The following is a 25,138-nucleotide window of genomic DNA, read 5'->3' as shown; positions in this document are numbered from 1 at the left end:
CAGGCTTACTTGTGCTTACTTACTAATCTCTTGTACACAATTTCACATGAGTTTGGAAATTGTGCACTACAGATTAAGTAAGCACAAATAAACCTGTGCTTACTTTGCTTACTAGGTAATCTACCCCCGCATCTGACCATGACACAGGAAGAAAGGAGGCTTTGTTTCCACTTCACGAATGATAAAATTAAAGCTTAGAAGACATTTACTCAAGTTTATCTAGTAAATCAAGACAATAATGGCCCAAAGATGGAATTCCTTGGGTTCACACCCCTTTCGACAAAGGTATTTCCTTTATTCTCCTAATCTAGGAGGAAAAAAAAAAAAACCCTTTACATAAACCTCTCTTTCTTGTTAAAAGATTATATCAGCTCTTTAATGTCATTCAATTTTATAGCAATTCTAAGTGGAACGTTTTAAAGAACTAGAAACATTACTGTCACACAATTAAGCACAATACAACAAAAAAAGATGATGATGAAGGCAAGTTGGAGCAGAGATGTTTATTTATTTTAGCTCCTTTTACCTGGATACTTTCCTGAGAGAAGCCACGTGATGCAATAATGGCCTAAAGCAAGAGTTTTGGCCGTATTCCAAACAATCAAGCACACACTGAGCCAAAAAATACTTTAAGATGTACTTTTTTCTTTTTTTTTAACCCTAAAGCTGAGCCAAATGAGAAACACAGTGACTCAAAGAACAAGATGTTAGTCAACAATAGGGAGAAAGGAAGCAGAGCTCATATAGGAAAAGGACTTTGAGCATTTTTCTTCCTGCTTGAGTCCTCCTTGCCCTGGAGTGACTGGGGTGGGGGAGCAGCCGGTTCGTGAACTGTATTGGTGTTTGACTAAATAGCTGTGCGTACCTAGGGTGTGTTTTGCTGCATGCGCTTTAGAGATGGGGAGGAAAAGCTAAAGGCAAATGAGGAAGGAGGAGCCCTGGTGGCGCAATGGTTAAGTGCTCGGCTGCTAACCAAAAGGTCTGCGGTTGGAACCCACCAGGCAGCTCCGTGGCCGAAAAAGACCTGCCTAGAAAACCCTATGGCACAGCTCTACTCTGTCACATGGGGTCCCCACGAGGAAACAAGTAAAATTAATTTTAGCAATCTATTTGATTTAACCCATTATATCCAAAATATTATCATTTCAACATATAATCAATATAAAAATTATTAATGAGATATTTTACATTCTTTTTTCTGTAGTAAGCCTTTAAAATCTGATGTGTATTCTTATAAGAAAAAAAAATTTTCTTTTCTTATAAGAATTCTTATAGCATACCTCAATTTGGATTAGCCCAATTCAAGTGCTCAGTAGTCACACGTGGCTAGCAGCTACTGTGTTAGACAGTGCATGTCTAACCGATGGTTTGTATACTTTTCTATATGTGTGATTAGGCATCAATTTAAAAAAAAAAAAAAAAAAAAACTCAATGCTGCCTGCTGGCGAGAGTGTAAAATTAGCACAATGCCTGTGAAGGGCAAATACACAGCACATATCAAAAGCCTTAAAATTGTGCATATCTTTTAATCTAGCGATTCATTTGTCTGGACTTTATTTTAGGGAAATAATCATAGTTCTGTGCAAAGATTTAACGACAAGGATGCTCACTGGAGTGAAAAATTGGAAAAACCCTGAATTTCCAAATAAAGGGATTTGATTGACTACACTGTGATAAATTAATTGAACACTATTCAGTCATTTAAAATATGCACATATGTATGTACGTATGCATAGAGATTTTCTGGAAAGGAACATTAAGAAAAAAGTTTGAGGGTTACCTCAGGGGACTTAGACTGGAAGGTACGAGATGGGGAGAAATACTTACAGGTTTTATCTTATACCCTGAAATTTTTAACAAGAGTATCTGTTCGCTTTGTATTTTCAAAAACAAAACTAACAATAAAGGATGTTGTAGGAGTATTAACAAGGAAATATGAGTGAAGAAGTAGCTAAGTAAAAAGTAACTTTCAAAATAGTATGTACAGTGTGACGCTTATTTTAAATAAAAATACATATTTAAGCACAGGAAAAATAAGGGGAAGAAATAAGGCAAGGATACAAGCCAACCTATTCATGGCAGTTCTTTCTAGGCAGTGGGACTGTTGGTAACCTTTTTCTTTTGGTTTGCCTGTATTTTCTACCTTTCAACAATAAACAGGTTTTTCTTTTGTAATAAGGGATAAACAAGGTAGTTTTTTTTTTTTTTTTAAGATTCTGTACTCCTCAATGAAAACAACTCGGCTTCTGACATCAGCCCTATCTTAAGAAACATTTTAGGAATAATAAGATCATGTAGCAACGCAATCAGTTAATATATCTTTTTTTTATTGTGATGGAAATACCAGTTAATATATTTTTTATATCTCCCTTCTTGGTTCTCACTAACACTGATCAAACCAGTCACACCTCGACTGAGGTGACAATGCCCTCGGCTTGAACCCATGCTGTATGTTGTACCTTTGCTACCTCACCAACCATCACAGAGATTGTTCCTTTATGGGGTCCTGCTGACACTGTAGAAATTGCTACTGATCACAGGGTGACTTTTGTTCATCTATGCAGCCTCTGAGTATTACCTGGTACTTACACACAGATAATCAATCTCAAAAGCTCCACAGAAGCAGGTTAGGAAGCAAAGAATTCTGTCAGAACTACTTTTCCCCAATTCCCTGCTATGTTCAAAATAAATTCTTGGATCTGGTCATCTAAATGGCCAGTAGGGGAGAATGTCTTTTAAGGCTCATGTAATTTCCACTGGCTTAGCAAGATGATGAAGGCTAAATGTAAACAGCATTTAGCTTGTCCCATTCAGCAGATCTGAAACCAGAATCACTCTGATTGGTTTTCCCCCAGCCTAGCTGGGAACAGATGTTTGCTCCAAAGCAGACACCAGTGTGGTTGTTCTGCTCCCTAATTCAATTTGGTGGCTGCTTCAAGTTCCAAAAGAGAGAACTCACCAGGTGGCCTCAAAACATAACCAAAGGGAATTCCACTTGCATTCATAACACATCTTTTTTTCCAGTCAGTAGTAAAAAAGAAACTAGGACCAATATCGCAGCTTGATAAGAAGTAGAAACTGTGTGTTTTTGTCTGTATATATGTGTGTGTACATGTGTGCATGTATGTATGTGCATGTGTGGGTACATGTACGTGTGTGTATGTGTGTGTATTCATCTTGTGAGTGGCAGCCTGTCTGGGAAGAGAGTCATTCTGTCAAGAAGATCAAAGAAAGACATCGCTGCCTCCATGCCCTAGGAACTGCAAGGCTCTTTTGAAATAGGCTTTATCTCAGTCCCTGGGATCCAAATTTAATCTCCTCCAGTTCAGATGCCTACATTGTACCATTCAAACAGTGAAGAACATTCGGTGCTTTCCCCATTGTTGATACTGTGTCAGCACTGATTTCCCTCCAGACAATACTGACAATCTGTAAGAAAAGCCCAGAAAGTCCCCCAAGAAGGGCCTGCCAGCAGTCTACACCACCTGGCAAATTGTAGCTTCAAAGAACAACTTGATACCTGCTGCCTTGCCTTCCATGGCACTCGGCCTGTGTAGGTTTCAGAAGCTGGGCTAGTATGGAAAAGACAACCTCAGAAGTTTAAAAAGTGTTTACTGACAAAACTTAAAGATTGCAAAGAAGGAAAGGAGTTTTTCACGTTTTCTTTTCTTCTATTGTTTAAATATCTTACAGTTAGAATGTATTTGAATAAAACGTTTATATATTTTTAAAACACATCTTAAAAATGGCTTGGGTAGATAAATTGGGCCTTCTATCAATCTTTCCAATTTGGATCTTGGGGATTTTTTTGTTGTTGTTGATTCTTGATATGACTGTTATGCTAGTCTCCAGCTACATCTCCTTCACTAATCCTTATATGCCACGAGTCAAAATTCCAGGGGAGAAAGGGCCTAGGGAAAAGAGAGCTCAGTAGCAATGAACACGACTATCTCCTAGATCACGGTTCGTAAGTAGCATTCCTCACCAAAAAGAATCTGGACTCTTTGAAAAAATGGCTGATGCCAGGACTAGGTCAGGGGAATTACAAAAGATGCCTGGTATGCCTTGTAGTGGAAAGTAAGAAAGTGCTCAAAAAATGATGGGGACATGTCAAAAAGACACAGGCGTCCATTTGCAGCACCTCCCATGGACAAACTGGGACAATTTGGGCATCAAGGTGCATAATGACAGTAATAAATTGAATAAAATAAGAATCCATGAGCCATAACTAAATACAAGAGAAAAAGCAAAAACTCTTCCTTCTAGAACGCAAACTAACAATTTAGAAGAAATAACGGGTAGAAGATCATTTGGCAATAATTGTTTCTGGCAAGAATCACCAATACGTGCTAAAATTATTGGGTAAAAGTTTGATGAAGAAAAATTATTTACATAGGCTCATGGATCTCTGCATAAATTACTTATTAATTACAAAGGGAAAAACAGTAACCTTATAATGGAGAAACCTGGTAGACATTACCTTAACCAAGTGATCAAAGTTCACGTCACCAGTAATATGAAAAAGTGACATTATGTGCCTCCTGTTTGATCTGAGAAGGACACAGTATTACTAATATAGTATTCCTGTCAAAAATACACAATCTGAGTCTAATTGTGGGAAAAGATGAGGAAACCAATTTAGAGTGACATTCTAAAAGATGACTGGCCAGTACACTTTAGAAATGTCAATGTCATAAAATCAAAGAGAGACTGAAGATTAAAGGGGACTAAAAAGAAATCACACATATTGTGAAGAATGTAACCAATGTCCCTGAATACTTGGCATAGAAATTGTTCAATGGGAACCTAAACTGCTGTGAAAACCTTCACCAAAAACACAATAAACAGCAACAAACAAAAAGAAATTAGAACTCATTATAATGCATGATCCTGGACTAGGAAAAAGTTTGCCGTATAGGACATTATCAAGGCCATTGGCAAAATTTGAATATGGACTATATTGTAGGTGATAGTATTCTATCAATATTAAATTCCCTGATTTTGGTAATTGTACTGTGGTTATGTAAAAAAAGGTCTTTGTTATTAGGAAATACACAGTGAAGCATTTAGGAATGAAGGGGTATGGTGTCTCAAATGATTGAAAAAAAAACATGTAGGAGTGCATGCATACATACACACACATATGGAGAGAGAAAGCACAATAAAGCAAATGAGGCAAAATGTTAATAATTACTGAATCTGGGTCAAAGGTATGCAGGAATTTTTCATAGGTTTTTTGCAACTTTTCCGTAAGTTTGAAATAATTTCAAAATAAAAAGTTAAAACTAAAAGGAACAAATTCAAGGGAGTTGAATTTGTTAACATCTCAGGTTTTCCCCTTCCACTCCATTCTGACTCCACCACCCTCTGCGGGTTCTCATCAATTTACCTGGATTCCTGTCACAGTCTTCTAACAGCCTTCTGGCCCCTGTTCTTCTCCCCTCCTCAGAACAATTGGCATATTGCTTCTGTATTCATACTCCCTAAATAGCTATCATTGTCTTGCTTAAAATTTTGACAACTTCTTCCTACCGCTTTTCTCATCAAACCTAAACTTTTCTTCTTCTTGACAATCAAAGGTCTTCGAATGGCCTGATCATTCCTACCTTTCCCATTTTATTCACCCTGTAACTTGACAAATACTTATTGACTGCTTGCTATGTGCTAAGATATTAAGGAGGAACAAGGCTGTGTCCTCAAGAAATTTAGATTGTAGGTGAGGAGACAGATGCTAAACAAGTAAACATAAATAATTTCAGATTGGGATTAGTGCTAAGACACATTCAAAGAGCAGTGACAGGAGACAGCAAGGGACCATTTAGACAGGCAAGGTCTTTGTTGTTAGTTGCCATCAAATTGATTCTGACTCATGGCGACCCCATATTTGCAGAGTAGAAAGTTCCATAGGTTTTCAAGGCTGTGACGTTGTGGAAGCAGATTGCCAGGCCTGTCATCAAAGGCACCTCTGGTTGGGTTTGAAACTACAACCTTTCAGCTAGTAGTCCAGCGTTTAACTGTATGCACCACCCAGGGACAAGGACTTTCTTTTTTTTTTAATTGTGCTTTAAGTGAAAGTTTACAAATCAAGTCAGTCTCTCATACAAAAACTTATATACACCTTGCTATGTACTCCTAGCTGCTCTCCCCGATGAGATAGCACACTCCTCCTCTCCACCCTGTATTCCCTGCGTCCATTCAACCAGCTGCTGTCTCCTTCTGCCTTCTCATCTTGCCTCCAGACAGGAGCTGCCCACATAGTCTCATGTGTCTACTTGAGCCAAGAAGCTCACTCCTCACAAGTATCATTTTCTGTCTTATAATCCAGTCCAATCCCTGTCTGAAGAGTTAGCTTTGGGAATGGTTCCATTCGTGGGCTAACAGAAGGTCCGGGAACCATGACCTCTGGGGTCCCTCTAGTCTCAGTCAGACCATTAAGTCTGGTTTTTTTAATGAGAATTTGAGGTCTGCATCCCACTGTTCTCCTGCTCCATCAGCGATTCTCTGTTGTGTTCCCTGTCAGGTCAGTCATGGATTGTAGTTAGGCACCATCTAGTTCTTCCAGTCTCAGGCTGATGTAGTCTCTGGTTTATGTGGCCCTTTCTGCCTCTTGGGCTCATATTGACCGTGTGTGTTTGGTGTTCTTCATTCTCCTTTGCCCAGGTGTGTTGAGACCAATTGATGCATCTTAGATGGCCGCTTGCTAATGTTTAAGACCCCAGACGCCACTCACCAAAGTGGGATGCAGAATGTTTTCTTAATATGACAAGGCCTTTCTTATCAGGTAATATTAAGTTGAGAAACTTTCAGGGGATGAGAGTGAGGGAGGGACAGGGTACCTGTCTCAGAGGAAATTACGGAGAGGAAACTAAGTGGCAGCAGGTCAAGAAGGCCGTGTGCTGGGGGCTCAGAGCTAGGGTGAGAGCAGCGCAAGATGAAGTCTGACAGGTGTGCAAGAGGCTGACCAGGCAGGGCCTTCTGGGCCATGATGACAAAGTTGAGTTTTATTCCAAGTGCAATGGGAAGCTACTGAAAGATGTTTTTGCTACAGAGTGGTTTAGTTTTCACTAAGTTCTCTCTGGCTGCAGTGTGGAGTGGGGCAAGCATTGAGGTGTGTTCCTAGGTGGTGCAGTCTGTGCTTGGCTACTAATCAAAAGGTTGGTGGTTCAAATCTACCCAGCAGTACCACAGAAGGAAGGCCTGGTGATCTGCTTCCATAAAAATTTTAGCCAAGAAAACCCTACAGGGTGTAGTTCTACTTTGTAACACATGGGGTAGCTATGAGTTGGAATTCACTTAGCAGCAATGGGTTTGGGTTTTTTTTTTTTTTTTTAAAGCACTGAAGCAGGAAGACCAGCTTAGGAGGCTTTTGCAGGAGTCTTACTTTCTTTCGACATGTTATCAGGAGGGACCAGTCCTTAGAGAAGGACTTAATGCTTGGTAAAGAGGAAGGTCAGCAAAAAACAGGAAGATGCTCAAAGTGATGGATTGACATAATGGTTGCAATAACAGGCTCAAACATAGCAAAAGTTGTGAGAATGGTGTACTGGGCAAAGTTTCTTTCTTTTGTACGTGGGGTCTCTGAGTTGAAACCAACTCAACAGCACCTAACAACAACAAAGGCAAGAAATGATTATGGTTTAAACCATGGGGTGGTAGAGGAAATGAGAAGTATGCAGAGGCAGAACTGAAAGGACGGGCTAAAAAATTGGATGAGGCCTGGTTAGGGAAAAGAAGAAATCATGGATGACACCCAGGTTTCTGGTGGGGAAAACTAGGAAAGAAACAGTTTTAGAGGAAGAGGGTAGAATCACAACTTTGGTTTTGGGGCACACTGAGTTTGAGATTCCTGTTGTTGTTTGTTGTCAGGTGCCGTCGAGTCAGTTCCAACTCATAGTGACCCTATGCGCAACTTATGAAACACTGCCTGGTCCTGTGCCATCCTCAAAATCGTTGTTATGCTTGAGCTCATTGTTGAAGCCACTGTGTCAATCCACCTCGTTGAGGGTCTTCCTCTTTTCCGCTGACCCTATACTCTGCCAAGCATGATGTCCTTCTCCAGGGACTGATCCCTTCTGACAAAATGTCCAAAGTATGTAAGACACAGTCTCGCCATCCTTGCTTCTAAGGAGCATTCTGGCCGCACCTCTTCCACGACAGACTTGTTCGTTCTTTTGGCTGTCCATGGTATGTTCAATATTCTTTGCCAGTACCACAATTCAAAGTCGTCAACTCTTCTTTGGTCTTCCTTATTCATTGCCCAACTTTCACGTGCATATGATGTGATTGAAAATACCATGGCTTGGGTCAGGCGCACCTTAGTCTTCAGGGTGACATCTTTGCTCTTCAACACTTTGAAGAGGTCCTGTGCAGCAGATTTACCCAATGCGATGCATCTTTTGATTTCTTGACTGCTGCTTCCATGGCTGTTGATTGTGGATCCAAGTAAAATGAAATCCTTGACAACTTCAACCTTTTCTCCATTTATCATGATGTTGCTCATTGGTCCAGTTGTGAGGATTTTTGTTTTATGTTGAGGTGCTGTTCATACTGAAGGCTGTGGTCTTTGATCTTCATTAGTAAGTGCTTCAAGTTCTCTTCACTTTCAGCAAGCAAGGTTGTGTCATCTGCATAACACAGGTTGTTAATGAGTCTTCCTCCAATCCTGATGCCCCGTTCTTCTTCATATAGTCCAGCTTCTCGTATTATTTGTTCAGCATACAGATTAAATAGGTATGGTGCAAGAATACAACCCTGGCGCACACCTTTCCTGACTTTAAACGAATCAGTATCCCCTTGTTCTCTCCGAACAACTGCCTCTTGATCTATGTAAAGGTTCCTCATGAGCACAATTAAGTGTTCTGGAATTCCCATTCTTTATCGAACTAATGAGATGCCTAGGGACATCCAATAAGAGATGTCAGGCAGGTGAGCAGATTTGCAACATGTTACACTCCGTCAGTTTATTTCTTAATCGGACTGTTTTTTTTTAACTATGCCATGACCCCATACATTATGTCATCATTATTCCTCTCCACTCTTGCCTAAGTGTTTTCCCTACCTTTTCCTTATTTCTTGTCTATGCAAATCCTTTCCACTTTTCAAGGTTCAGCTCAGGTTTTCTGCATCAGGCTTCCTCCAGCTTCTGCATTAGGCTTTCTCCAACTCTCCTAGCCCACATTCATAGTTCTGCAGGCCTAAGAGTCTGGGAGCAGGAGCCCTGGTGGTGCAATGGTTAAGCTCTCAGCTGCTAATCGAAAGGTTGGCGGTGCAAATCCACCCAGCAGCTCAGCGGGAGAGAAGACCTGTGATCTGCTCCTGTAAAGACTGCAGCCTAGAAAACCCTATGGGGCAGTTCTACTCTGTCCTATAGGGTTGCTATGAGTCAGAATTGACTCAACAGTGCACAAGAATCTGTGTGAAGCTTTTGAGCAATTTAACTACACATTGTCTTGTAAGAGTCTCTCTTTATTGAATACACAAGTCTACCCAGCTCTACCAGATTGTAAACTCCTCGTGGCAACCAATAACCATTTGTCATAGAGTCAGCTCTGACTCATGGCAACCCCTTGTGTGTCAGAGTAGAGCTGTGCTTCATAGGGTTTTCAGCGGCTGATTTTTCAGAAGTAGATCACCAGGGCTCTCTTCTGAGATTCGAACAGCCAACTTTTCAGTTAGCAGCCAGACACGTTAACGGTCTGTACCACCCAGGGACTCCCCCTCAAGACAAGGGCCATTTCTTATACACCTCTTGCATCCCTCACAAACACATAATGGTTTATGCACTTTTCAATTGAAGGGAAATAACTAACAAATTTACACAAAAGGCTACAGAAAATTCAAGAGAAAAGGACGAAGAAAACCAAATGTGTCTGCCTTCTGAAAGAGTTTTAGAAAGCAAAGCTAGAAATTTCCAACTGGAAGGGGAAACTCAATACATTTTACCATTACTTAAAATTTTTAATCTAATGACTCCTATAGAAGTTGTTGTTATCTCTGGAGCTTCATAAAGATTTAAAACATCACCTATGAAACAATTCCTTGACAGGGACTCTGCTTGGCACTAGTAGGAACTGGGACGAGATGATTGAAAAGCCTGAACTTTGATAAACAAAGGCCAGTGATGAAAAACAGCTCACTATCTAATTGTGTTGGATCTAGTTTTTTCAGCATCTTCATTAATGACTGAGAACAAGGTGTACACATTTTTTTAATGATATTTTTGGTTGGTACTAAATTAGGAGGTGCTGCAGACATCACTGAGGACAGAGAAATAACACAGGTGGATCTAAAGAGGTTAGAAATATGAAAAGAAACAATCACAATGAGATTTGATTTAGGAAAAATGCAAATGAAGGCAGCTGGGGGAGAAATCATCTAAAATAATCGGTGGGCTGGGAAATCTAGAAAACAGCAACATAAGAGTGTCTAGCAGGACAGCAATGGAATAAAGAATTGGCAATGACAACATGCTACCTCAGTCCAAATGGCTGGTGCAGGTACAGGAAGAAATCGCTTGTCAAGGAATTGCATTGCAACACAGTCTCCGTCAACACCCGAACATCATTGGAGACAATGTGAGAAAATAGACAATAAAAATAAACTCAGACACTGGGCCTCAGTTTCTTCATACTTAGAAAGGAGGTTAGGCTCATGGCTTCTAAAGTCCCCCTAGCTCTAACCTTCTGTGGTTCTTGGAGAGAGAGAATTGCCAGGGGGAGAAAGGGCATGGTGAAAAGGTGCCTCATCCGTAGCAGTTCTAAAGAGCTTCTTGGTGAACAGATGAAGAGACATTTAGCTTGAAAATGTGATTCAGAATAGATTCAAAATTGACAGGGCTGTGTGTAAGTCATTTTAAACAAGTGTATCTTTAATATAGGTTTGGAGCTAAGCTAATACATAAAATCTGGTAGGTCTTCGTTTACAGAAATACCCTCTATCAAGTATTTCTCTAAATAAAAATTCTATGCCTTTAAAGTACATTTTTTTTTTGTTTATTTACAAAAATTTAATTACCTTGAAATGGCTAGAAACAAATTAGTTATACAAAGAGGGTCACACCTGCATTAAAAAGTCTCTGTAATTTCGGGAGGGTAATGTAAGAGACCACACCTGTCTATCAGTCTGTTCTGTGGTGGCTTACATGTTACTATGATGTCGGAAGCTATGCCACCAGGTTTCAAATGCCAGCAGAGTCACCCATGGTGGTCAGGTTTCAGTGGAGTTTCCAGGCTTGGACAAGAAAGGCCTGGTGATCTATTTCTGAAAATTAGTCAATGAAAACCCTATGGATTACAACAGAATTGTCTCACTTGTTTGCTTTGGATACATCATCAGGAGAGATCAATCACTGGAGGAGGACATCACGTTTGGTCAAGTAGAGGGCTAGCGAGGGTGAGGGAGACCCTTAGTTAGGTGAATTAGAGCAATAACCTTACCAATGGACTCAAACACACATTAGTGGTAATGAGGATGACATAGGATCAGGCAACATTTTGTTCTGTTGTACGTAAGGTCACCAGGAGTTGGTGTCGACTCCACATCAGCTATCTATGTCTAATATAAAAGACACACGAGCTTTATTGGTTGGTTCATTTTCCTATAGAATTGCTCTCTTAACTCAGGCTATCACATTTTAATTTCCTTAGGTGATTCATGTCATTTCACCTACTTCCAATAACTTAGATCCCTAGCAAAGAAAGAAGTAAAGCATTTTAGAGGTGGCGAAATTTTAATCTCTAGTTAAAATTTTTATTGGTAGGAAGTACAGTTGATCCTGCCAGGTAAGTACAGAAAGGAAATGTCACGCCTTGTGCAAAAGCCTCCAGAGAGAGTTTCCATCTCTCTATACCTCCCACCTCCACCCCTTCATCTGTGGGATCATCTCACCCCAACTGATGGATTTACAAATCAGCATGTATATAACAACAAAGCTATGATGATTCAATAAATTGCCTGAACAGAGGGTAAGAGAAGTTGCTCACAGATGACCAGGCTGTTTGCCTTTTCCACTTAACCTCCAAATGTGCCCAAGAGGGTGAAATGCTGTGGAAGAAGACAATGTGAGGCATAACATGAAAATCATCTTCCAAAAGCACACCAGGAAGTCTTCTCAGGGCATCAGAATCAGGACCACATCTGCTTTGGACACAACATCAGGAGGAATCAATAGCTGAAGAAGGACATCATGTTTGCTGAAGTAGAGGGCCAGTAAGGGTGAGGGAGGCCCTTGGTGAGATGGACTGGTACAACAGCCACAACAATGGATTGGAGCATGCTGGCTATTGTGAGGATGATGAAGATTGTTGTTACGTTGTTATGCGCCATTGAATAGGTTCCAACTGATAGTGACCTTATATGTACAACAGAATGAAACACTGCCTGGTCCTGCACCATCCTCACAATTGTTGCTATGTTTGAGCCCATTGCTGCAGCCACTGTGTCAATACATCTTGTTGAAGGTCTTCCTCTTTCTCGATGACCCTCTATTTTACCAAGCATGATGTCCTTCTCCTGATAACATATCCAACGTACACAAGACAAAGTCTCGCCATTCTTGCTTTTAATGAGCATTCTGGCTGTACTTCTTCCAAGACAGATCTGTTCGTTCTTCTGGCAGTCCATGGTATATTCAATATTCTTCGCCAACACCATTATTCAAAGGCATCAATTCTTCTTTGGTTTTCCTTACTCACTGTCCAGTTTTTGCATGCATATGTTGTTGTTGTTAGGTGCCATCAAGTCACTTCTGACTCACAGTGACTCTGTATGTACAACAGAATGAAACACTGCCCAGTCCTGTGCCATCCTCACAGTCACGGTTATGCTTGAGCCCATTGTTGCAGCCAATGAGTCAATCCATCTCATCGAGGATCTTTCTCTTTGTCACTGATCCTGTACTCTACCAAGCATGATATCCTTCTCCAGGGACTGGACCCTCCTGATAACATGTCCAAAGTATGTGAGACAAGTCTCACCATCCTTGCTTCTAAGGAGCATTCTGGTTGTACTTTTTCCAAGGCAGATTTGTTTGTTCTTCTGGCAGTCCATGGCATATTCAGTATTCTTCGCCAGCACCACAAAGGCATCACTTCTTCTTTGGTCTTCCTTATTCATTGTCCAGCTTCCACATGCATATGAGGGGACTGAAAACACCATAGCTTGGATCAGGCACACTTTAATCTTCAACGTGACATCTTTGCTTTTTAGCACTTTAAAGAGGTCTTTTGCAGCAGATTTGTCCAATGCAATGCATCATTTGATTTCTTGACTGCTGCTTCCATGGGCATTGATTGTGGATCCAAGTAAACTGAAATTCTTGACAACTTCAGTTAGTGTTCAATGTATCAAATCTGTTCTTGAGATGGTCTCTAACTTCAGGTGGGACATACTCAAGGACATACATTGACTCTTGTTGATTTGTTCTAATTTTCTTCAGCTTCAACTTGAATTTGCATTATGAGCAATTGACGGTCTGTTCCACAGTCAACCCCTAGCCCTGTTCTGACTGATGATATTGAACTTACCGTCTCTTTCCACAGATGTAGTTGATTTGATTCCCGTGTGTTCCATCTGGTGAGGTCCACATGTATAGTCACCATTCATGCTGTTGAAAAAAGGTATTTGCAATGAAGAAGTCATTGGTCTTGCAAAATTCTATCATGTGATCTCTGTGTCATTTCTATCATCACCAAGGCCATTATCTTCCAACTACAATCCTTCTTTCCTACTTTCGCATTCCAGTTGCCAGTAGTTATCAATGCATATTGATTGCATGTTCAATGAATTTCAGACTGCAGAAGTTGGTAAAAATCTTCAATTTCTACATCTTTGGCTTTAGTGGTTAGTGTGTAAATTTGAATAATAGTCACATTAACTGGTCTTCCTCGTAGGCGTATGGATATTGTCCTATCACTGACAGCATTGTACATCAGGATAGATCTTGAAATGTTCTTTTTGATGATGAATGCAGTGCCATTCCTCTTCAATTTGTCATTCTCGACATAGTAGACCATATGGTTGTCTGATTCAAAATGGCCAATACCAGTCCATTTTAGCTCTATTATGCCTAGAATATTCATCTCCAGGTGTTCCATTTCATTTCTGATGATTTCCAATTTTCCTAGATTCATACTTTGTACATGCCACATTCCAATTATTAATGGATATTTGCAGCTGTTTCTTCTCATTTTGAGTCATGCCACATCAGCAAATGAATGTCCTGAAAGCTTGACTCCACTCACGTCATTAAAGTCGACTCTACTTTAAGGAGGCAGCTCTTCCCCAGTCATAGTCTCAGTGCCTTCCAATCTGAGAGGATCACCTTCCAGCACTATATCAGACAATGTTCTGCTGCTATTCATAAGCTTTTCACTGGATAATTCTTTTCAGAAGTAGACTTCCAGGCCCTTCTTCCTAATCTGTCATAGGCTGGAAGCTCAGCTGAAACCTGTCCACCATAGGTGACCCTGCTGGTATTTGAACACCAGTGGCATAGCTTACAGCATCACAGCAACACACAAGCCCTCACAGTCCGACAAACTGACAGACGCAAGGGAGGCATGCATATGAGGCAACTGAAAATACCAGGGCTTGGACCAGTTGCACCTTAGTCCTAAAAGTGATATCTTTGCTTTTTAACACTTTAAAGAGGTCTTTTGCAGCAGACTTGCCCAATGCAATACATTTGATTTCTTGACTGCTGCTTCCATGAGCATTGATGTGGATCCAAATAAAATGAAATCCTTGACAACTTCAATCTTTTCTCCATTTATCATGATGTTGCTCATTGGTCCAGTTGTGAGGATTTTTGTTTTCTTTATGTTGAGGTGTAATCCATACTGAAGGCTGTGGTCTTAGATCGTCATCAGTAAGTGCGTCAAGTCCTCTTCACTTTCAGCGAGCAAGGTTGTGTCACCTGTGTAACGCAGGTCAATGAGTCTTCCTCCAATCCTGATGCCTCTTTCTTCCTCATATAGTCCAGCTTCTTGGATTATTTGCTCAACATACAGATTGAATAAGCGTGGTGAAATGATACAACCCTGACTCACATCTTTCCTGATTTTAAACCACACGGTATCTGTCTTAGTCATCTAGTGCTGTCATAACAGAAATACCACAAGTGGATGCCTTTAACAAAGAGAAATTTATTTTCTCACAGTCTGGTAGGTTACAAATCCAAATTCAGGGCATCGGCTCCAAGGGGAGGCTTTCTCTCTCTGTCAGCTCTGGAGGAAGGTCCTTGTCCTTAGTCTTTCCCTGGTCGAGGAGCTTCTCAGGTGCAGGGACCCCATGTCCAAAGGACGTGCTCTGCTCTTGGTGCCGTTTTCTTGGTGGTATGAAGTCCTCAACTCTCTGCTCGCTTCCCTTTCCTTTTACCTCTTGAGAGATACAAGGTGGTGCAGGCTACACCCCAGGGAAACTCCCTTTACCCTGGATCAGGAAGGTGACCTGATTAAGGGTGGTGTTACAATCCCACTCTAATCCTCTTTAACATAAAATTGCAATCACAAAATAGAGGACAACCACACAATACTGGGAATCATGGCCTAACCAAGGTGACACATATTTGTGGGGGGATACAATTCAATTCATGACAGTATCCCCTTGTTCTGTTTGAACCACTGCCTCTTATGTACAGGTTCTGCACGAGCATAATTAAATGTTCTGGAAATCCCATTTTTCACCATGTTATACACAATTTGTTATGATCCACACAGTCAAATGCATTTGCGTAGTCAATAAAAAACACGTGTAAACATCTTTCAGGTATTCTCTGCTTTCAGCCAAGATCCATCTTACATCAGCAATGATATCCAACATCAGCAATGATATCCAACATCAGCAATGATGTAGGAGTGGGTAATAATGTGTTCTGTTTTACATGAGGTTGCCATGAGTCACAGTCAACTCAACAACAGCTAACAACTCTGTAAGAGCATTAAAGTACTTAATGGAGTGCCTGGTACATAGTTTAAAAAAACAAACCCAAACCCATTGCTGTTGAGTTGATTCTGACTCACAGTCACCCCGTGTGCAGAACAGAACTGCCTCATAGGTTTTCTTGGCTGTAATCTTTATGAAAGCAGATCTCCAGGTCTTTCTTCTGTGGTGTCTCTGGGTGGCTTCAAAGAACCAACCTTTAGGTTTACATAGGCGGAGGAAACCAACAACATCCACCCATCTTGAAAAGAGGAAGCTGAACCTACTTCTCATGTGCAGAAATAAAGCTGTACATCTGAAGTTTAGGCTCATGGCTAGGAAAGGTGTCAAACGGTGGGAACTTAGGATCTCTGAAGTGAGAGTTAGAACCTGCACAGAGGGCGATATAAGGTTTGGGACGCTGAGCCTGCAGTAACATAGCAGTGCTTTGTTCTCCTTCAACCCAACAGCCACTATGTGCTGCTGCTCACACCCCAAGCTGTACATGAGTACACTATCTCATATTCAAGTCTTCCTCCTTGAACTACAGACCCCACAGGCACCCAGCCTTGAGGGATTTTCTATGATCCAATGCAGGATCAGATTTGCATGAGTCCAACTGTGCCTTCCCACCAATTTGCAGTGCACAATTTCACCTGTTCCCCACCACGTCAAAGACATGGTGAAACCCACGTGAAATCGTTCACCATAAATTAGCAAGTAAATATAATTAAACCAGTGCAGACCTTGCTCAATGCAAGCCAGTGACGACCTTGCTTACTCGTTAATCTGTCCCTGACCCAACGACGCAAACTCTCCGGGGTCTTATGGCTGTGGTGTGAGGCTCACCCATGCCATTGAAATGCATGAGTCTATGTCACTTCTTTTAAAACCTTGCAGTGCCTTCCACAGCATGCAGAACAATATCCAAACTCCTTACCAAGCCTGAGAGAGGCCTGCATGGATGTGGGCCCCCTCTCCTCTCTGGCTCAGACCTCTTCTATGACCACCACCCTCCCCACTCACGTGGGCCAGCCACACTAGCCTTCTTTCTGTTCCTTGAACACACCATACTTGTTCCCAGCTCCTCCCTCTGTCTACAGTGCTCTTCCCCTAACGAATCTCTTCTCCTGGTCTCAGTTCTAAGGTTGCCTCCTCATTGAGATCTTCTCTAACCACCCTCTCTAAAGAAGCTCACTCCCCAGCACGATTTATCACATCATCTTGTTTAAAGTCCTTATATTCTTTTTTTCTCTCTGAATAAACTTGTTTATTCATCTGCTTACTTGTTTATTTGCTCTCTTTCCTCTGTAATACATGTGTTACGAGGGCGGCGGCATTGTCTGGTTATTCTCCAGTGCCTGGAACAATGTTTAACACATGCTTTTGCCAAATGAAAGGATAAATCTACACTCTGATACTAGGAGGCATTATAGCTTAGCAGGAAGAGGCTGACCTCTGAGTCAAGATTGCTTACTTTCATATTGCAGATCTGTCACTTAAATCTGTATGTCCTTGGACAGGTTACATAGCCTCTTTTGTTTTGGTTTCCTCATCTATTAAATGAGGAAAATAACAGTACCCACCACCCATCTGTCAGTTTGTTGTACCCTGGTGTCTTGTGTGTTGCTATAATGCTGGAAGCTATGCCACCCAGCAGGGTCACCTATGGTGGACAGTTTTCAGCAGAGCTTCCAGACTAAGACTGACTACGAAAATAGGCCTGGCAATCTACTCCCGAAAATTAGCCAATGAAAACCTTATGGATCACAGCATAACACTGTCTGACTCTGTTGCTTTGGACACATCACTGAAATGGAGCAATTGCTGAAGGAGGATATCATGTTTGGTGATGTGGAGGGCCAGGGAAGGCAAGGGAGACCCTCACTGAGATGGACTGACACAATAGCTATAACCACGGACTCAAGCATGCTGGCAATTGTGTGGATGGCACAGGACCAGGTAACGTTTCATTCTGTTGGATATGAGGTCACCATGAGTGGAAGTCAACTCAACAGCAGCTAACAACAACCTTGTAGAAGCATTACAAGATGACTACATGAACTACTTAGTGAAGTGCCTGGTATGTAGTTAGCAGTCAAAAAATTGTTTTATTTTATATTATTCTTGTTGCTATTATTATATACTCACCAAAGTTCATCGCTCCTGACCATGTGATTTACTTGACAGTTTATATGTAAAGTTTGGTCCATTTACAAATCACACTATAGGCCATAAGAACACTCACGGTTGAGTCAAAAGGTACCCAGCCTGAGGGTCAGGTGACTTGGGTTTCAGCCTGAGCCTATCGACTAACTAGCCATGTGACCTTTGACAAGTTAATGGTGTTCTCCAGGCCTCTTGTTTATCCCCCTGTAAAACGAGAAGATTCAAAGTAAACCCCTTAAGCACCCTTCCAGCTCTGAAGCCTTTTTTTCTGTGATCTGATGAGGAAATGTGTGTAGTCACGGAGGTGGCTGAAGCATCCAACAGGTGCTTTTGGCTGGACTGACTTTATAAGAGACCCAGCTGTAGGCAGCAGGGGAGGTGCATGGGCGAGAAAGAGCACACAAGTACAAAGTCCTGGCTACTGTTTGTGAAAACAGAACTCCTGGAGATCACTGGATGGCAGGAACCCCTCCTTGGGTCCATCTGTGGCTAGGAGAAAATGATAAGGAATTTACCAGCAGTCTTTAGGCGGATCTGCACCCTACTGGTAAGAAAGGAGGATGAACCAGACAGGAACTAACGGGAGTTCTTGGCACATGTAAGGGTTTACAGGGGACAGGGGACTATTACAGTCCCTTGCCAGGCATTCCTGCCCCATCATCTTCTTTTCTGGGTTAAGAAGTACCTCTACTTTACCCCTCAGCCCCATATATACACATCCTCTACCGAAGAGAAAAGGAAGTTCAAAATATTCAAATCTGATTTTAATAGAAATGTTCTTGATGATCAAGATCTTGTCTGCAGCATCCAGCAAAAGCCCTGCTGATTCTCAAACAGGCATAACTATGGCATGGCATAACTTGTCCATTTTAGTCAAAGGCATGACTGTTCTGGGGGTGGGACAGAGAATCTGTGAAAGTATCTTCAAAAACACAGAGGGATACCAAGGGGAAATGAAATCAGTGACTCGGAATTAAGTCAGGGCTGTAGGTCAACAGCTCAGAGCAGCAGCTCACAGACACTTTCTATTTTCCTAGGTTGTTTCCCTCCTGGGGTTAAGTGGTCTTTCCCACCGACACTGCAGGCATGCATTGTTACAAAGCCTACCCTATGCCAATTGTATAGATAACCTTCACCTAGGTCTGTGTAACACTGTTGAGATATATATTTAAAAAAACAAACCATGAAGCACTGAAATTTCCACTGGGAAATTGTGGCAATTCTAATATCCCGCCAGATCAAAAGCTCCAAGAAGGCAAGGATTGTGACCATGTTTGCTCATTGCTATACCCACTGTGCCTACTCAGTGACTATCGCATAGTAAGTGCTCAATAAATAGTTGTTCAATGAATGAATGAAAGAAAATAATCCACCACAAATGTGGGGTTAGAAAAAGTACGCATAGTTCAAACTTGACGAATTCTAAAATTGCTTTTTCAAGTTTTTCATTTATTTAACAATGTGTTTTCTACATGACAGGCACTAGAATACAAAATGAATGGGACAGTATGCTGAACCTCATAAAGGGGAAGAGGAATGTCTCGGTTATCTAGTGCTGCTATAACAGAAATACCACGAGTAGATGGCTTTAACAAAGAGAAGTTTATTTTCTCACAGTAAAGTAGGCTAAAAGTCCAAATTCAGGGTCTCAGCTCCAGGGGAAGGCTTTCTCTTTCGTTGTTGGCCTTCTCATCACTCTTTCCCCAGACTAGGAGCTTCTCTGCACAGGGACCCTAGGTGCAAAGGATGTGCTCTGCTTCCGGCACTGCTTTCTTGATGGTATGAGGTCCCCCATCTCTCTGCTCACTTCTCTCTTTTATATCTCAAGAGATTGCCCAAAACACAATCCAATCTTATAGACTGAGTCCTGCCTCACTAATACAACTGGCGCCCTCCTCCCTCATTAACATCACAGAGGCAGGATTTACAACACACAGGTATTGCCAGGAATCATGGCGCAGCCAAATTGATACACACATTTTTGGGGGGTCATAATTCAATCCATGACAAAGGGGAACAATATTTACTGAGTGCTACTCTAAGTTGGACACCTCATATTCATGATTTCACCCTCCCAGCAACTCTGTGAGGTAAATATTATTATCCCCTCTTTGCAGATACAGAAAGTGAAACGTGCCCAAATGCCCACATCTAGCAAATGGAAGAGCCAAGAATTTATTCTGGGACCTGGGTACTTTCCTCTACAATGTACTTTCTCCCCAAAGTAAATTTAAAATCACAGGCTGCTAATCTGTTCAGTGATGCATTGTTAATCAAACTCAGGTTTCCAAAAAATGAATTATAAACAAATAGTTTCATTGGGAAAAGAGAAACCTAGAGTTCTAGGTTCTCAATGACAAGTTATTTTACTTGGGAAAAAAATTCCAATAATATAAGTGTGTTATAACTATAAGGAGGGTGTTACTGGAGGCTAAAAATACTAAACTGCTTGAACAAAACAAAAAAATTCAGTCCAAAGTAAGTCCTGAATAACATCTAAGGCCCATGTCGATGAGTTTCTAAATTATCATTACTAAAACTCACTGTTAGGATAAACCAATCACAACATTGAAATAAGATGGTTAAAGTCAAAATAAAGTGAAGCAGAGTTCACATTGCCAATGGTGAGCACAACAGCATTTTCCCTAGGGCCCTGGTGCTAGTTCTCAGCTGTGATTGAATTATAACCAGCATATAACCAGAAAACGAATTGTGTTCCCTGATAGGAACCCTGGTGGTACAGCGGTTAAGTGCTCGGCTGCTAACTGAAAGGTCAGTGGTTCAAACCCACCATTTGCTTCACAGGAGAAAGATGTGGCAGTCTGTTTCTCTAAGATTTACAGCCTCGAAAACCCTATGGGGCAGTTCTACTCTGTTCCATACAGTCGCTATGAGTCAGAATAGATGGTAGTGGGCTTGAGTTTTTTTGGGGGGAGTAATTGATCTATCGTGTTTTATTCTATTTGTATTATGAAAGCTCAAACTGTAGGCAGGAAACCTAAAATAGAAAATGAATTCTTAGACATAGAGACACGAAACACTCGGGGTCAGGCTGTCTGGTAGGGATGGGGTCCCACTGTAGAGGTAGCCACACACATGGGCTGCATGTCTGAGTCAAAGAGAGGCTCCTGGGTGGCCTGTTTCCCTGGACCCCAAAGCAGTTTTGGGAATTGCCATTACTTCATAATGGATGAAAATACATGGGGCCTGGAATTACCTGCATTCACATAAGGGCAGAAATTTTGGAAATAAGTTATACCCACTCACTCTGCCTGGATCAGACAAGGAGCCGAGAAAACAGAGATCCATGATCAAACCAAAATTCCAGCAGCTCAGAAAGTACCCCAAGATGGTGGGAAATGGTTCAGGGTTGGAACAGTCCTAAAGGACGTGGCCCACTTATAGTGCAGTAATCATACTCTCTTATATTTATGTAAACCAAAAAACCCAGTGCTGTCAAGTTGATTCTGACTCATATATTTATACAGCTCTCTGCAGTTTTCAATGAAAGTGCCCTGGTGGTAGGTACAATGGTTAAGTGCTTGGCCACTAACCAAAACGTTGACAGTTCAAACCCACCAAATGGCTCTACGGGAGAAAGACCCGGTGATCTGCCTAGAAAACCCAATGGGGCAGTTCTGCTCTACACATGAGGTTGCTATGAATTGGAATCGACTCAACGGCACCCAACAACAGCAACACAATTTTCAATGACATAACAACCCTAAGAATGAAGTAGTACTCTTATATTTACAGATGAAGTCACTGCAGGTAAGTCACTCATCCAAAGCTTCACAGCTAGCAACCATCAAAGTAAGACTCAATGCCCTTTATCTTCTGATTCCAGACTGAATAGCTTTCCACCACTACCTCACAATGCAATCTCAGGAATATGTTTTGTAAGAGCCATGGGTTGGAGTCAGGCAGATCTGCATTTGCCTATCTTGGACCCTGCCATTTTTTTTAGCTATATGATTTGGGTAAGTTCTTTAGAATATTAGGCCTCAGTTTCCTCATCTGTAAAATGGGGATACATGTAACATCTAGCTCATGGGATTCTTGTGAGGATCGAATGCGATGTGCATATGGCATCACACTCTACATAGAACTTGGGCCCTGATTAGTGCTGAACAAATATTGAGTGTTTCAGGGCATGTTTAGGGCATGAACTCTCTGGATGGTGAAATCTCCTTTCCCCTCCATAGTTTGGCATACCTTGGGGCAGAAAACCCCTAAGTGACATTTTGCTGTTTCTAAGGCTACAAAGAGATAAAAACTTGGGACAGACTGGGAGTCAGTCCCTGGAGCCTGAGCCTGAGCCTGGAATGGGGTCCATTTTACAGGAAGCATGTGTGCCCGCCCTTCCCCCCACCCACAGTGCCACATGTACTGGGTTCCTAAGGCAGAAAGGACATGCCATCGCCCACCTGGAAAGCCATGGAGTTGGCAACTGCCAAAAATATCCTCAGAGGCAGCTTGGCCTTGTAGGACCGGTGGCTCCACAAGCGATGGGCTCCAGCTGTCACACCCAGAGCAGTCAGAAGGAAGCAGAAGTAGGCTGCAAGACACAAGCAGGGAGAATGTCAGCAAATGTCATCAAGCTTTTAAACGTCCCCATGCTTTTTTCTCTCCTCAATAGGGACCTGAAACACGGGAGAAATGCAGCCTTTTTATTGATTTGTACCAGGGAGAAAGGAGGACAACTTTCCTCAGGAAAATTTGGCCTTCGACCATCATTCTTTTTCTTTCTACATCAAACAAATCTTTTTATTTGCCAGTGTTTCTTGCTAGTCCTGATACAAACTCACAGCCACTTTAGCATGAACTTGTAATTCAGCTGGTGGAGCTGAGGTTGAGCTCTACTGTTGCCTTTTAATTGACACCCAAGCCAGAGAGAATGTTTCTAAATGGCAATGCCCACTGCTATGGCCCTATGGGCCTTGGCTTGAAAGAAAATGGGCCAGACCTAAAAGTAATGATGGAAGCAGCAGTCAAGAAATCAGACAGTGTATTACACTGGCAAATCTGCTGCAAAAGACCTCTTTAAAGTTTTCAAAAGCAAAGATGTCACTTTGATGACTAAGGTGTGCCTGACCCAAGCCACGGTCTTTTCAATCGCTTCATATGCATGCAAAAGCTGGACAGTGAGAAAGAAGACTGAAGAACTGATTCATTCAAATTGTGGGGTTGGCAAAGAATACTGAATATATCATGGACTTCCAGAAGAATGAACAAATCAGTCTTAGAAGAAATACAGCCAGAATGCTCCTTAGAAGTGAGACTAGAGAGTCTTTGGCTCACTTACTTAGGACTCCTCATCAGGAAAGACTGAACACTAGAAAAGGACATCATGTTTGGTAGAGGATCAGTGGAAACTCTCAATGAGACGGACTGATACAATAGCCACAACCATGGACTCAAACATACCAGTGATCATGAAGATGGCACAAGACTGGGCAATGTTTGGTTCTGTTATATGCAAATTTACCACGAGTCAGAGCTGACTGGACTGCAACTAACAACAAAAGCAATGCGGTCTGCCTCAGGCAAGGAAGAATGGGGATAAAACTGACTGCAGGGACAGCCGAGATTTGTCTTCTAGAGACCCTCACCTACATCATCACTATGACCTGAGATGGAGAAAATGCCCAGGGGGAATGTTTTAAAGCAAACCTAAAGTGGAGCACTTTATATGCCACACACATAAATGCATTATTTCTGATCCTCTCAACAAGGTATTACTGGTTTCATTGTACAGTTGAGGAACTGGGTCACAGAGAGGTTAAGTAATTGGTGGCGGTTGTTGTTAGCTGTTGTCAAGTCCCTCCCAACTCATGGTGACCCCATACGTTACAGAATAGAACTGTTCCATAGGGTTTTCTTGGCTGGAATCTTTATGGAAGTAGTTCACCAGGCCTTTCTTCTGTGGAGCCTCTGGGTGGTTTAGAACTGCCAACCTTTGAGTTAGCAGCCAATCACAAACTGTTTGTGCCACCCAGGCTCCTTTTAGGTAATTGGTTAATCCTGCATATAAACACAAATTAGCCCAGTTCTAATACCCATGCCTACAGGCCCCTTGCTGTCCCTAGGGTGTGGTGGTTTTTTCTTGGTATGGTGACTTGGAAGAGGTTAAAAGTGCATGGTAGAAGGGGACATGCAGATTTAAAAACCCACAACTCTAGTAGTTTTACAGCAATTATTGAGGATTTACATGTGCCCATACAATGCTAAATGTTTTACTTGGGTTACCTTATTAAAACACATCAAACAACCTATGAGGCTGGTAGTATTATTAGCCCCATTTTACAGATGAGAAAACAAAGGCTTCAAGTAGGTGATTAATTTTCCTGGGTCACAAAGCTAGGAAGTAGCTTTGTTAAGGTGCAAACCCAGGTGTCTTGAAACCAAGAACTAAGTCCCTGACCATTCCACTCCTCTTTGCCTCTGAAGACATCAGGTATGTTTTATTTTCACTTTTCTATACCCCATTGTCATCCTTAATACTGGATCTTAAACTAAATTACAAAGTCAGCTGCTTCCTTCCTTGGGGATAAACACCTAAACCAGGCTACAAGAAGGTAGGATTGGGTAGACTACTCTGCACAAATGCTTCCAGTACTAGCAATACTGGGCACTCCATAAACAAATGCCAAGGAAGGAGTGTGTGGCTGTGAGTGCATCCCCAGAGCAGTTGTGAACGATCCCAGGCTAGGGTGTGTGCTTAGGAAGCCCACTGTACTAGCTCTCTGCAAGAATTACTAGGGCAACTTTGATGTCAACATACATATTTAAAACAAACAAGCCCATTGCCATGGAGTGATTCCGACTCATAGGTACCCATATGACAGAGTAGAACTGCCCCATAAGGTTTTCAAGGAGTGGCTGGTGGATTCGAACCGCTGACATTTTGGTTAGAAACTGAACACTTAACCACTACACCACCAGGGCTCCTACATATTTAAAAGGAGCACAATATTACATCTTCCAAAAGTTAAGTGTCTGACTGATCTTGATCTCAATCCATATTTAGATGAGTCTAAAAGGACAACTT

General features: G+C 41.7%; 1 protein-coding gene across 1 annotated transcript in view; it reads right to left on the bottom strand.

Annotated features, from left to right (window-relative positions):
• The window catches only part of SCD5 (stearoyl-CoA desaturase 5), a 165,430-nt gene that overhangs the window by 50,586 nt on the left and 89,706 nt on the right, over positions 1-25,138 (bottom strand). The window contains exon 2 of the mRNA XM_003414120.4: positions 22,515-22,645. Within this exon, the coding sequence (XP_003414168.2) occupies positions 22,515-22,645 (131 nt within the window). The remainder of the gene's footprint in view (positions 1-22,514; positions 22,646-25,138) is intronic.

Source organism: Loxodonta africana, chromosome 5 (genome assembly GCF_030014295.1).
Source record: "Loxodonta africana isolate mLoxAfr1 chromosome 5, mLoxAfr1.hap2, whole genome shotgun sequence".
Lineage (NCBI taxonomy): Eukaryota > Metazoa > Chordata > Mammalia > Proboscidea > Elephantidae > Loxodonta > Loxodonta africana.
The sequence above is the reverse complement of the archived record's forward strand: the minus strand, read 5'-3'. Positions and strand labels throughout refer to the sequence as shown.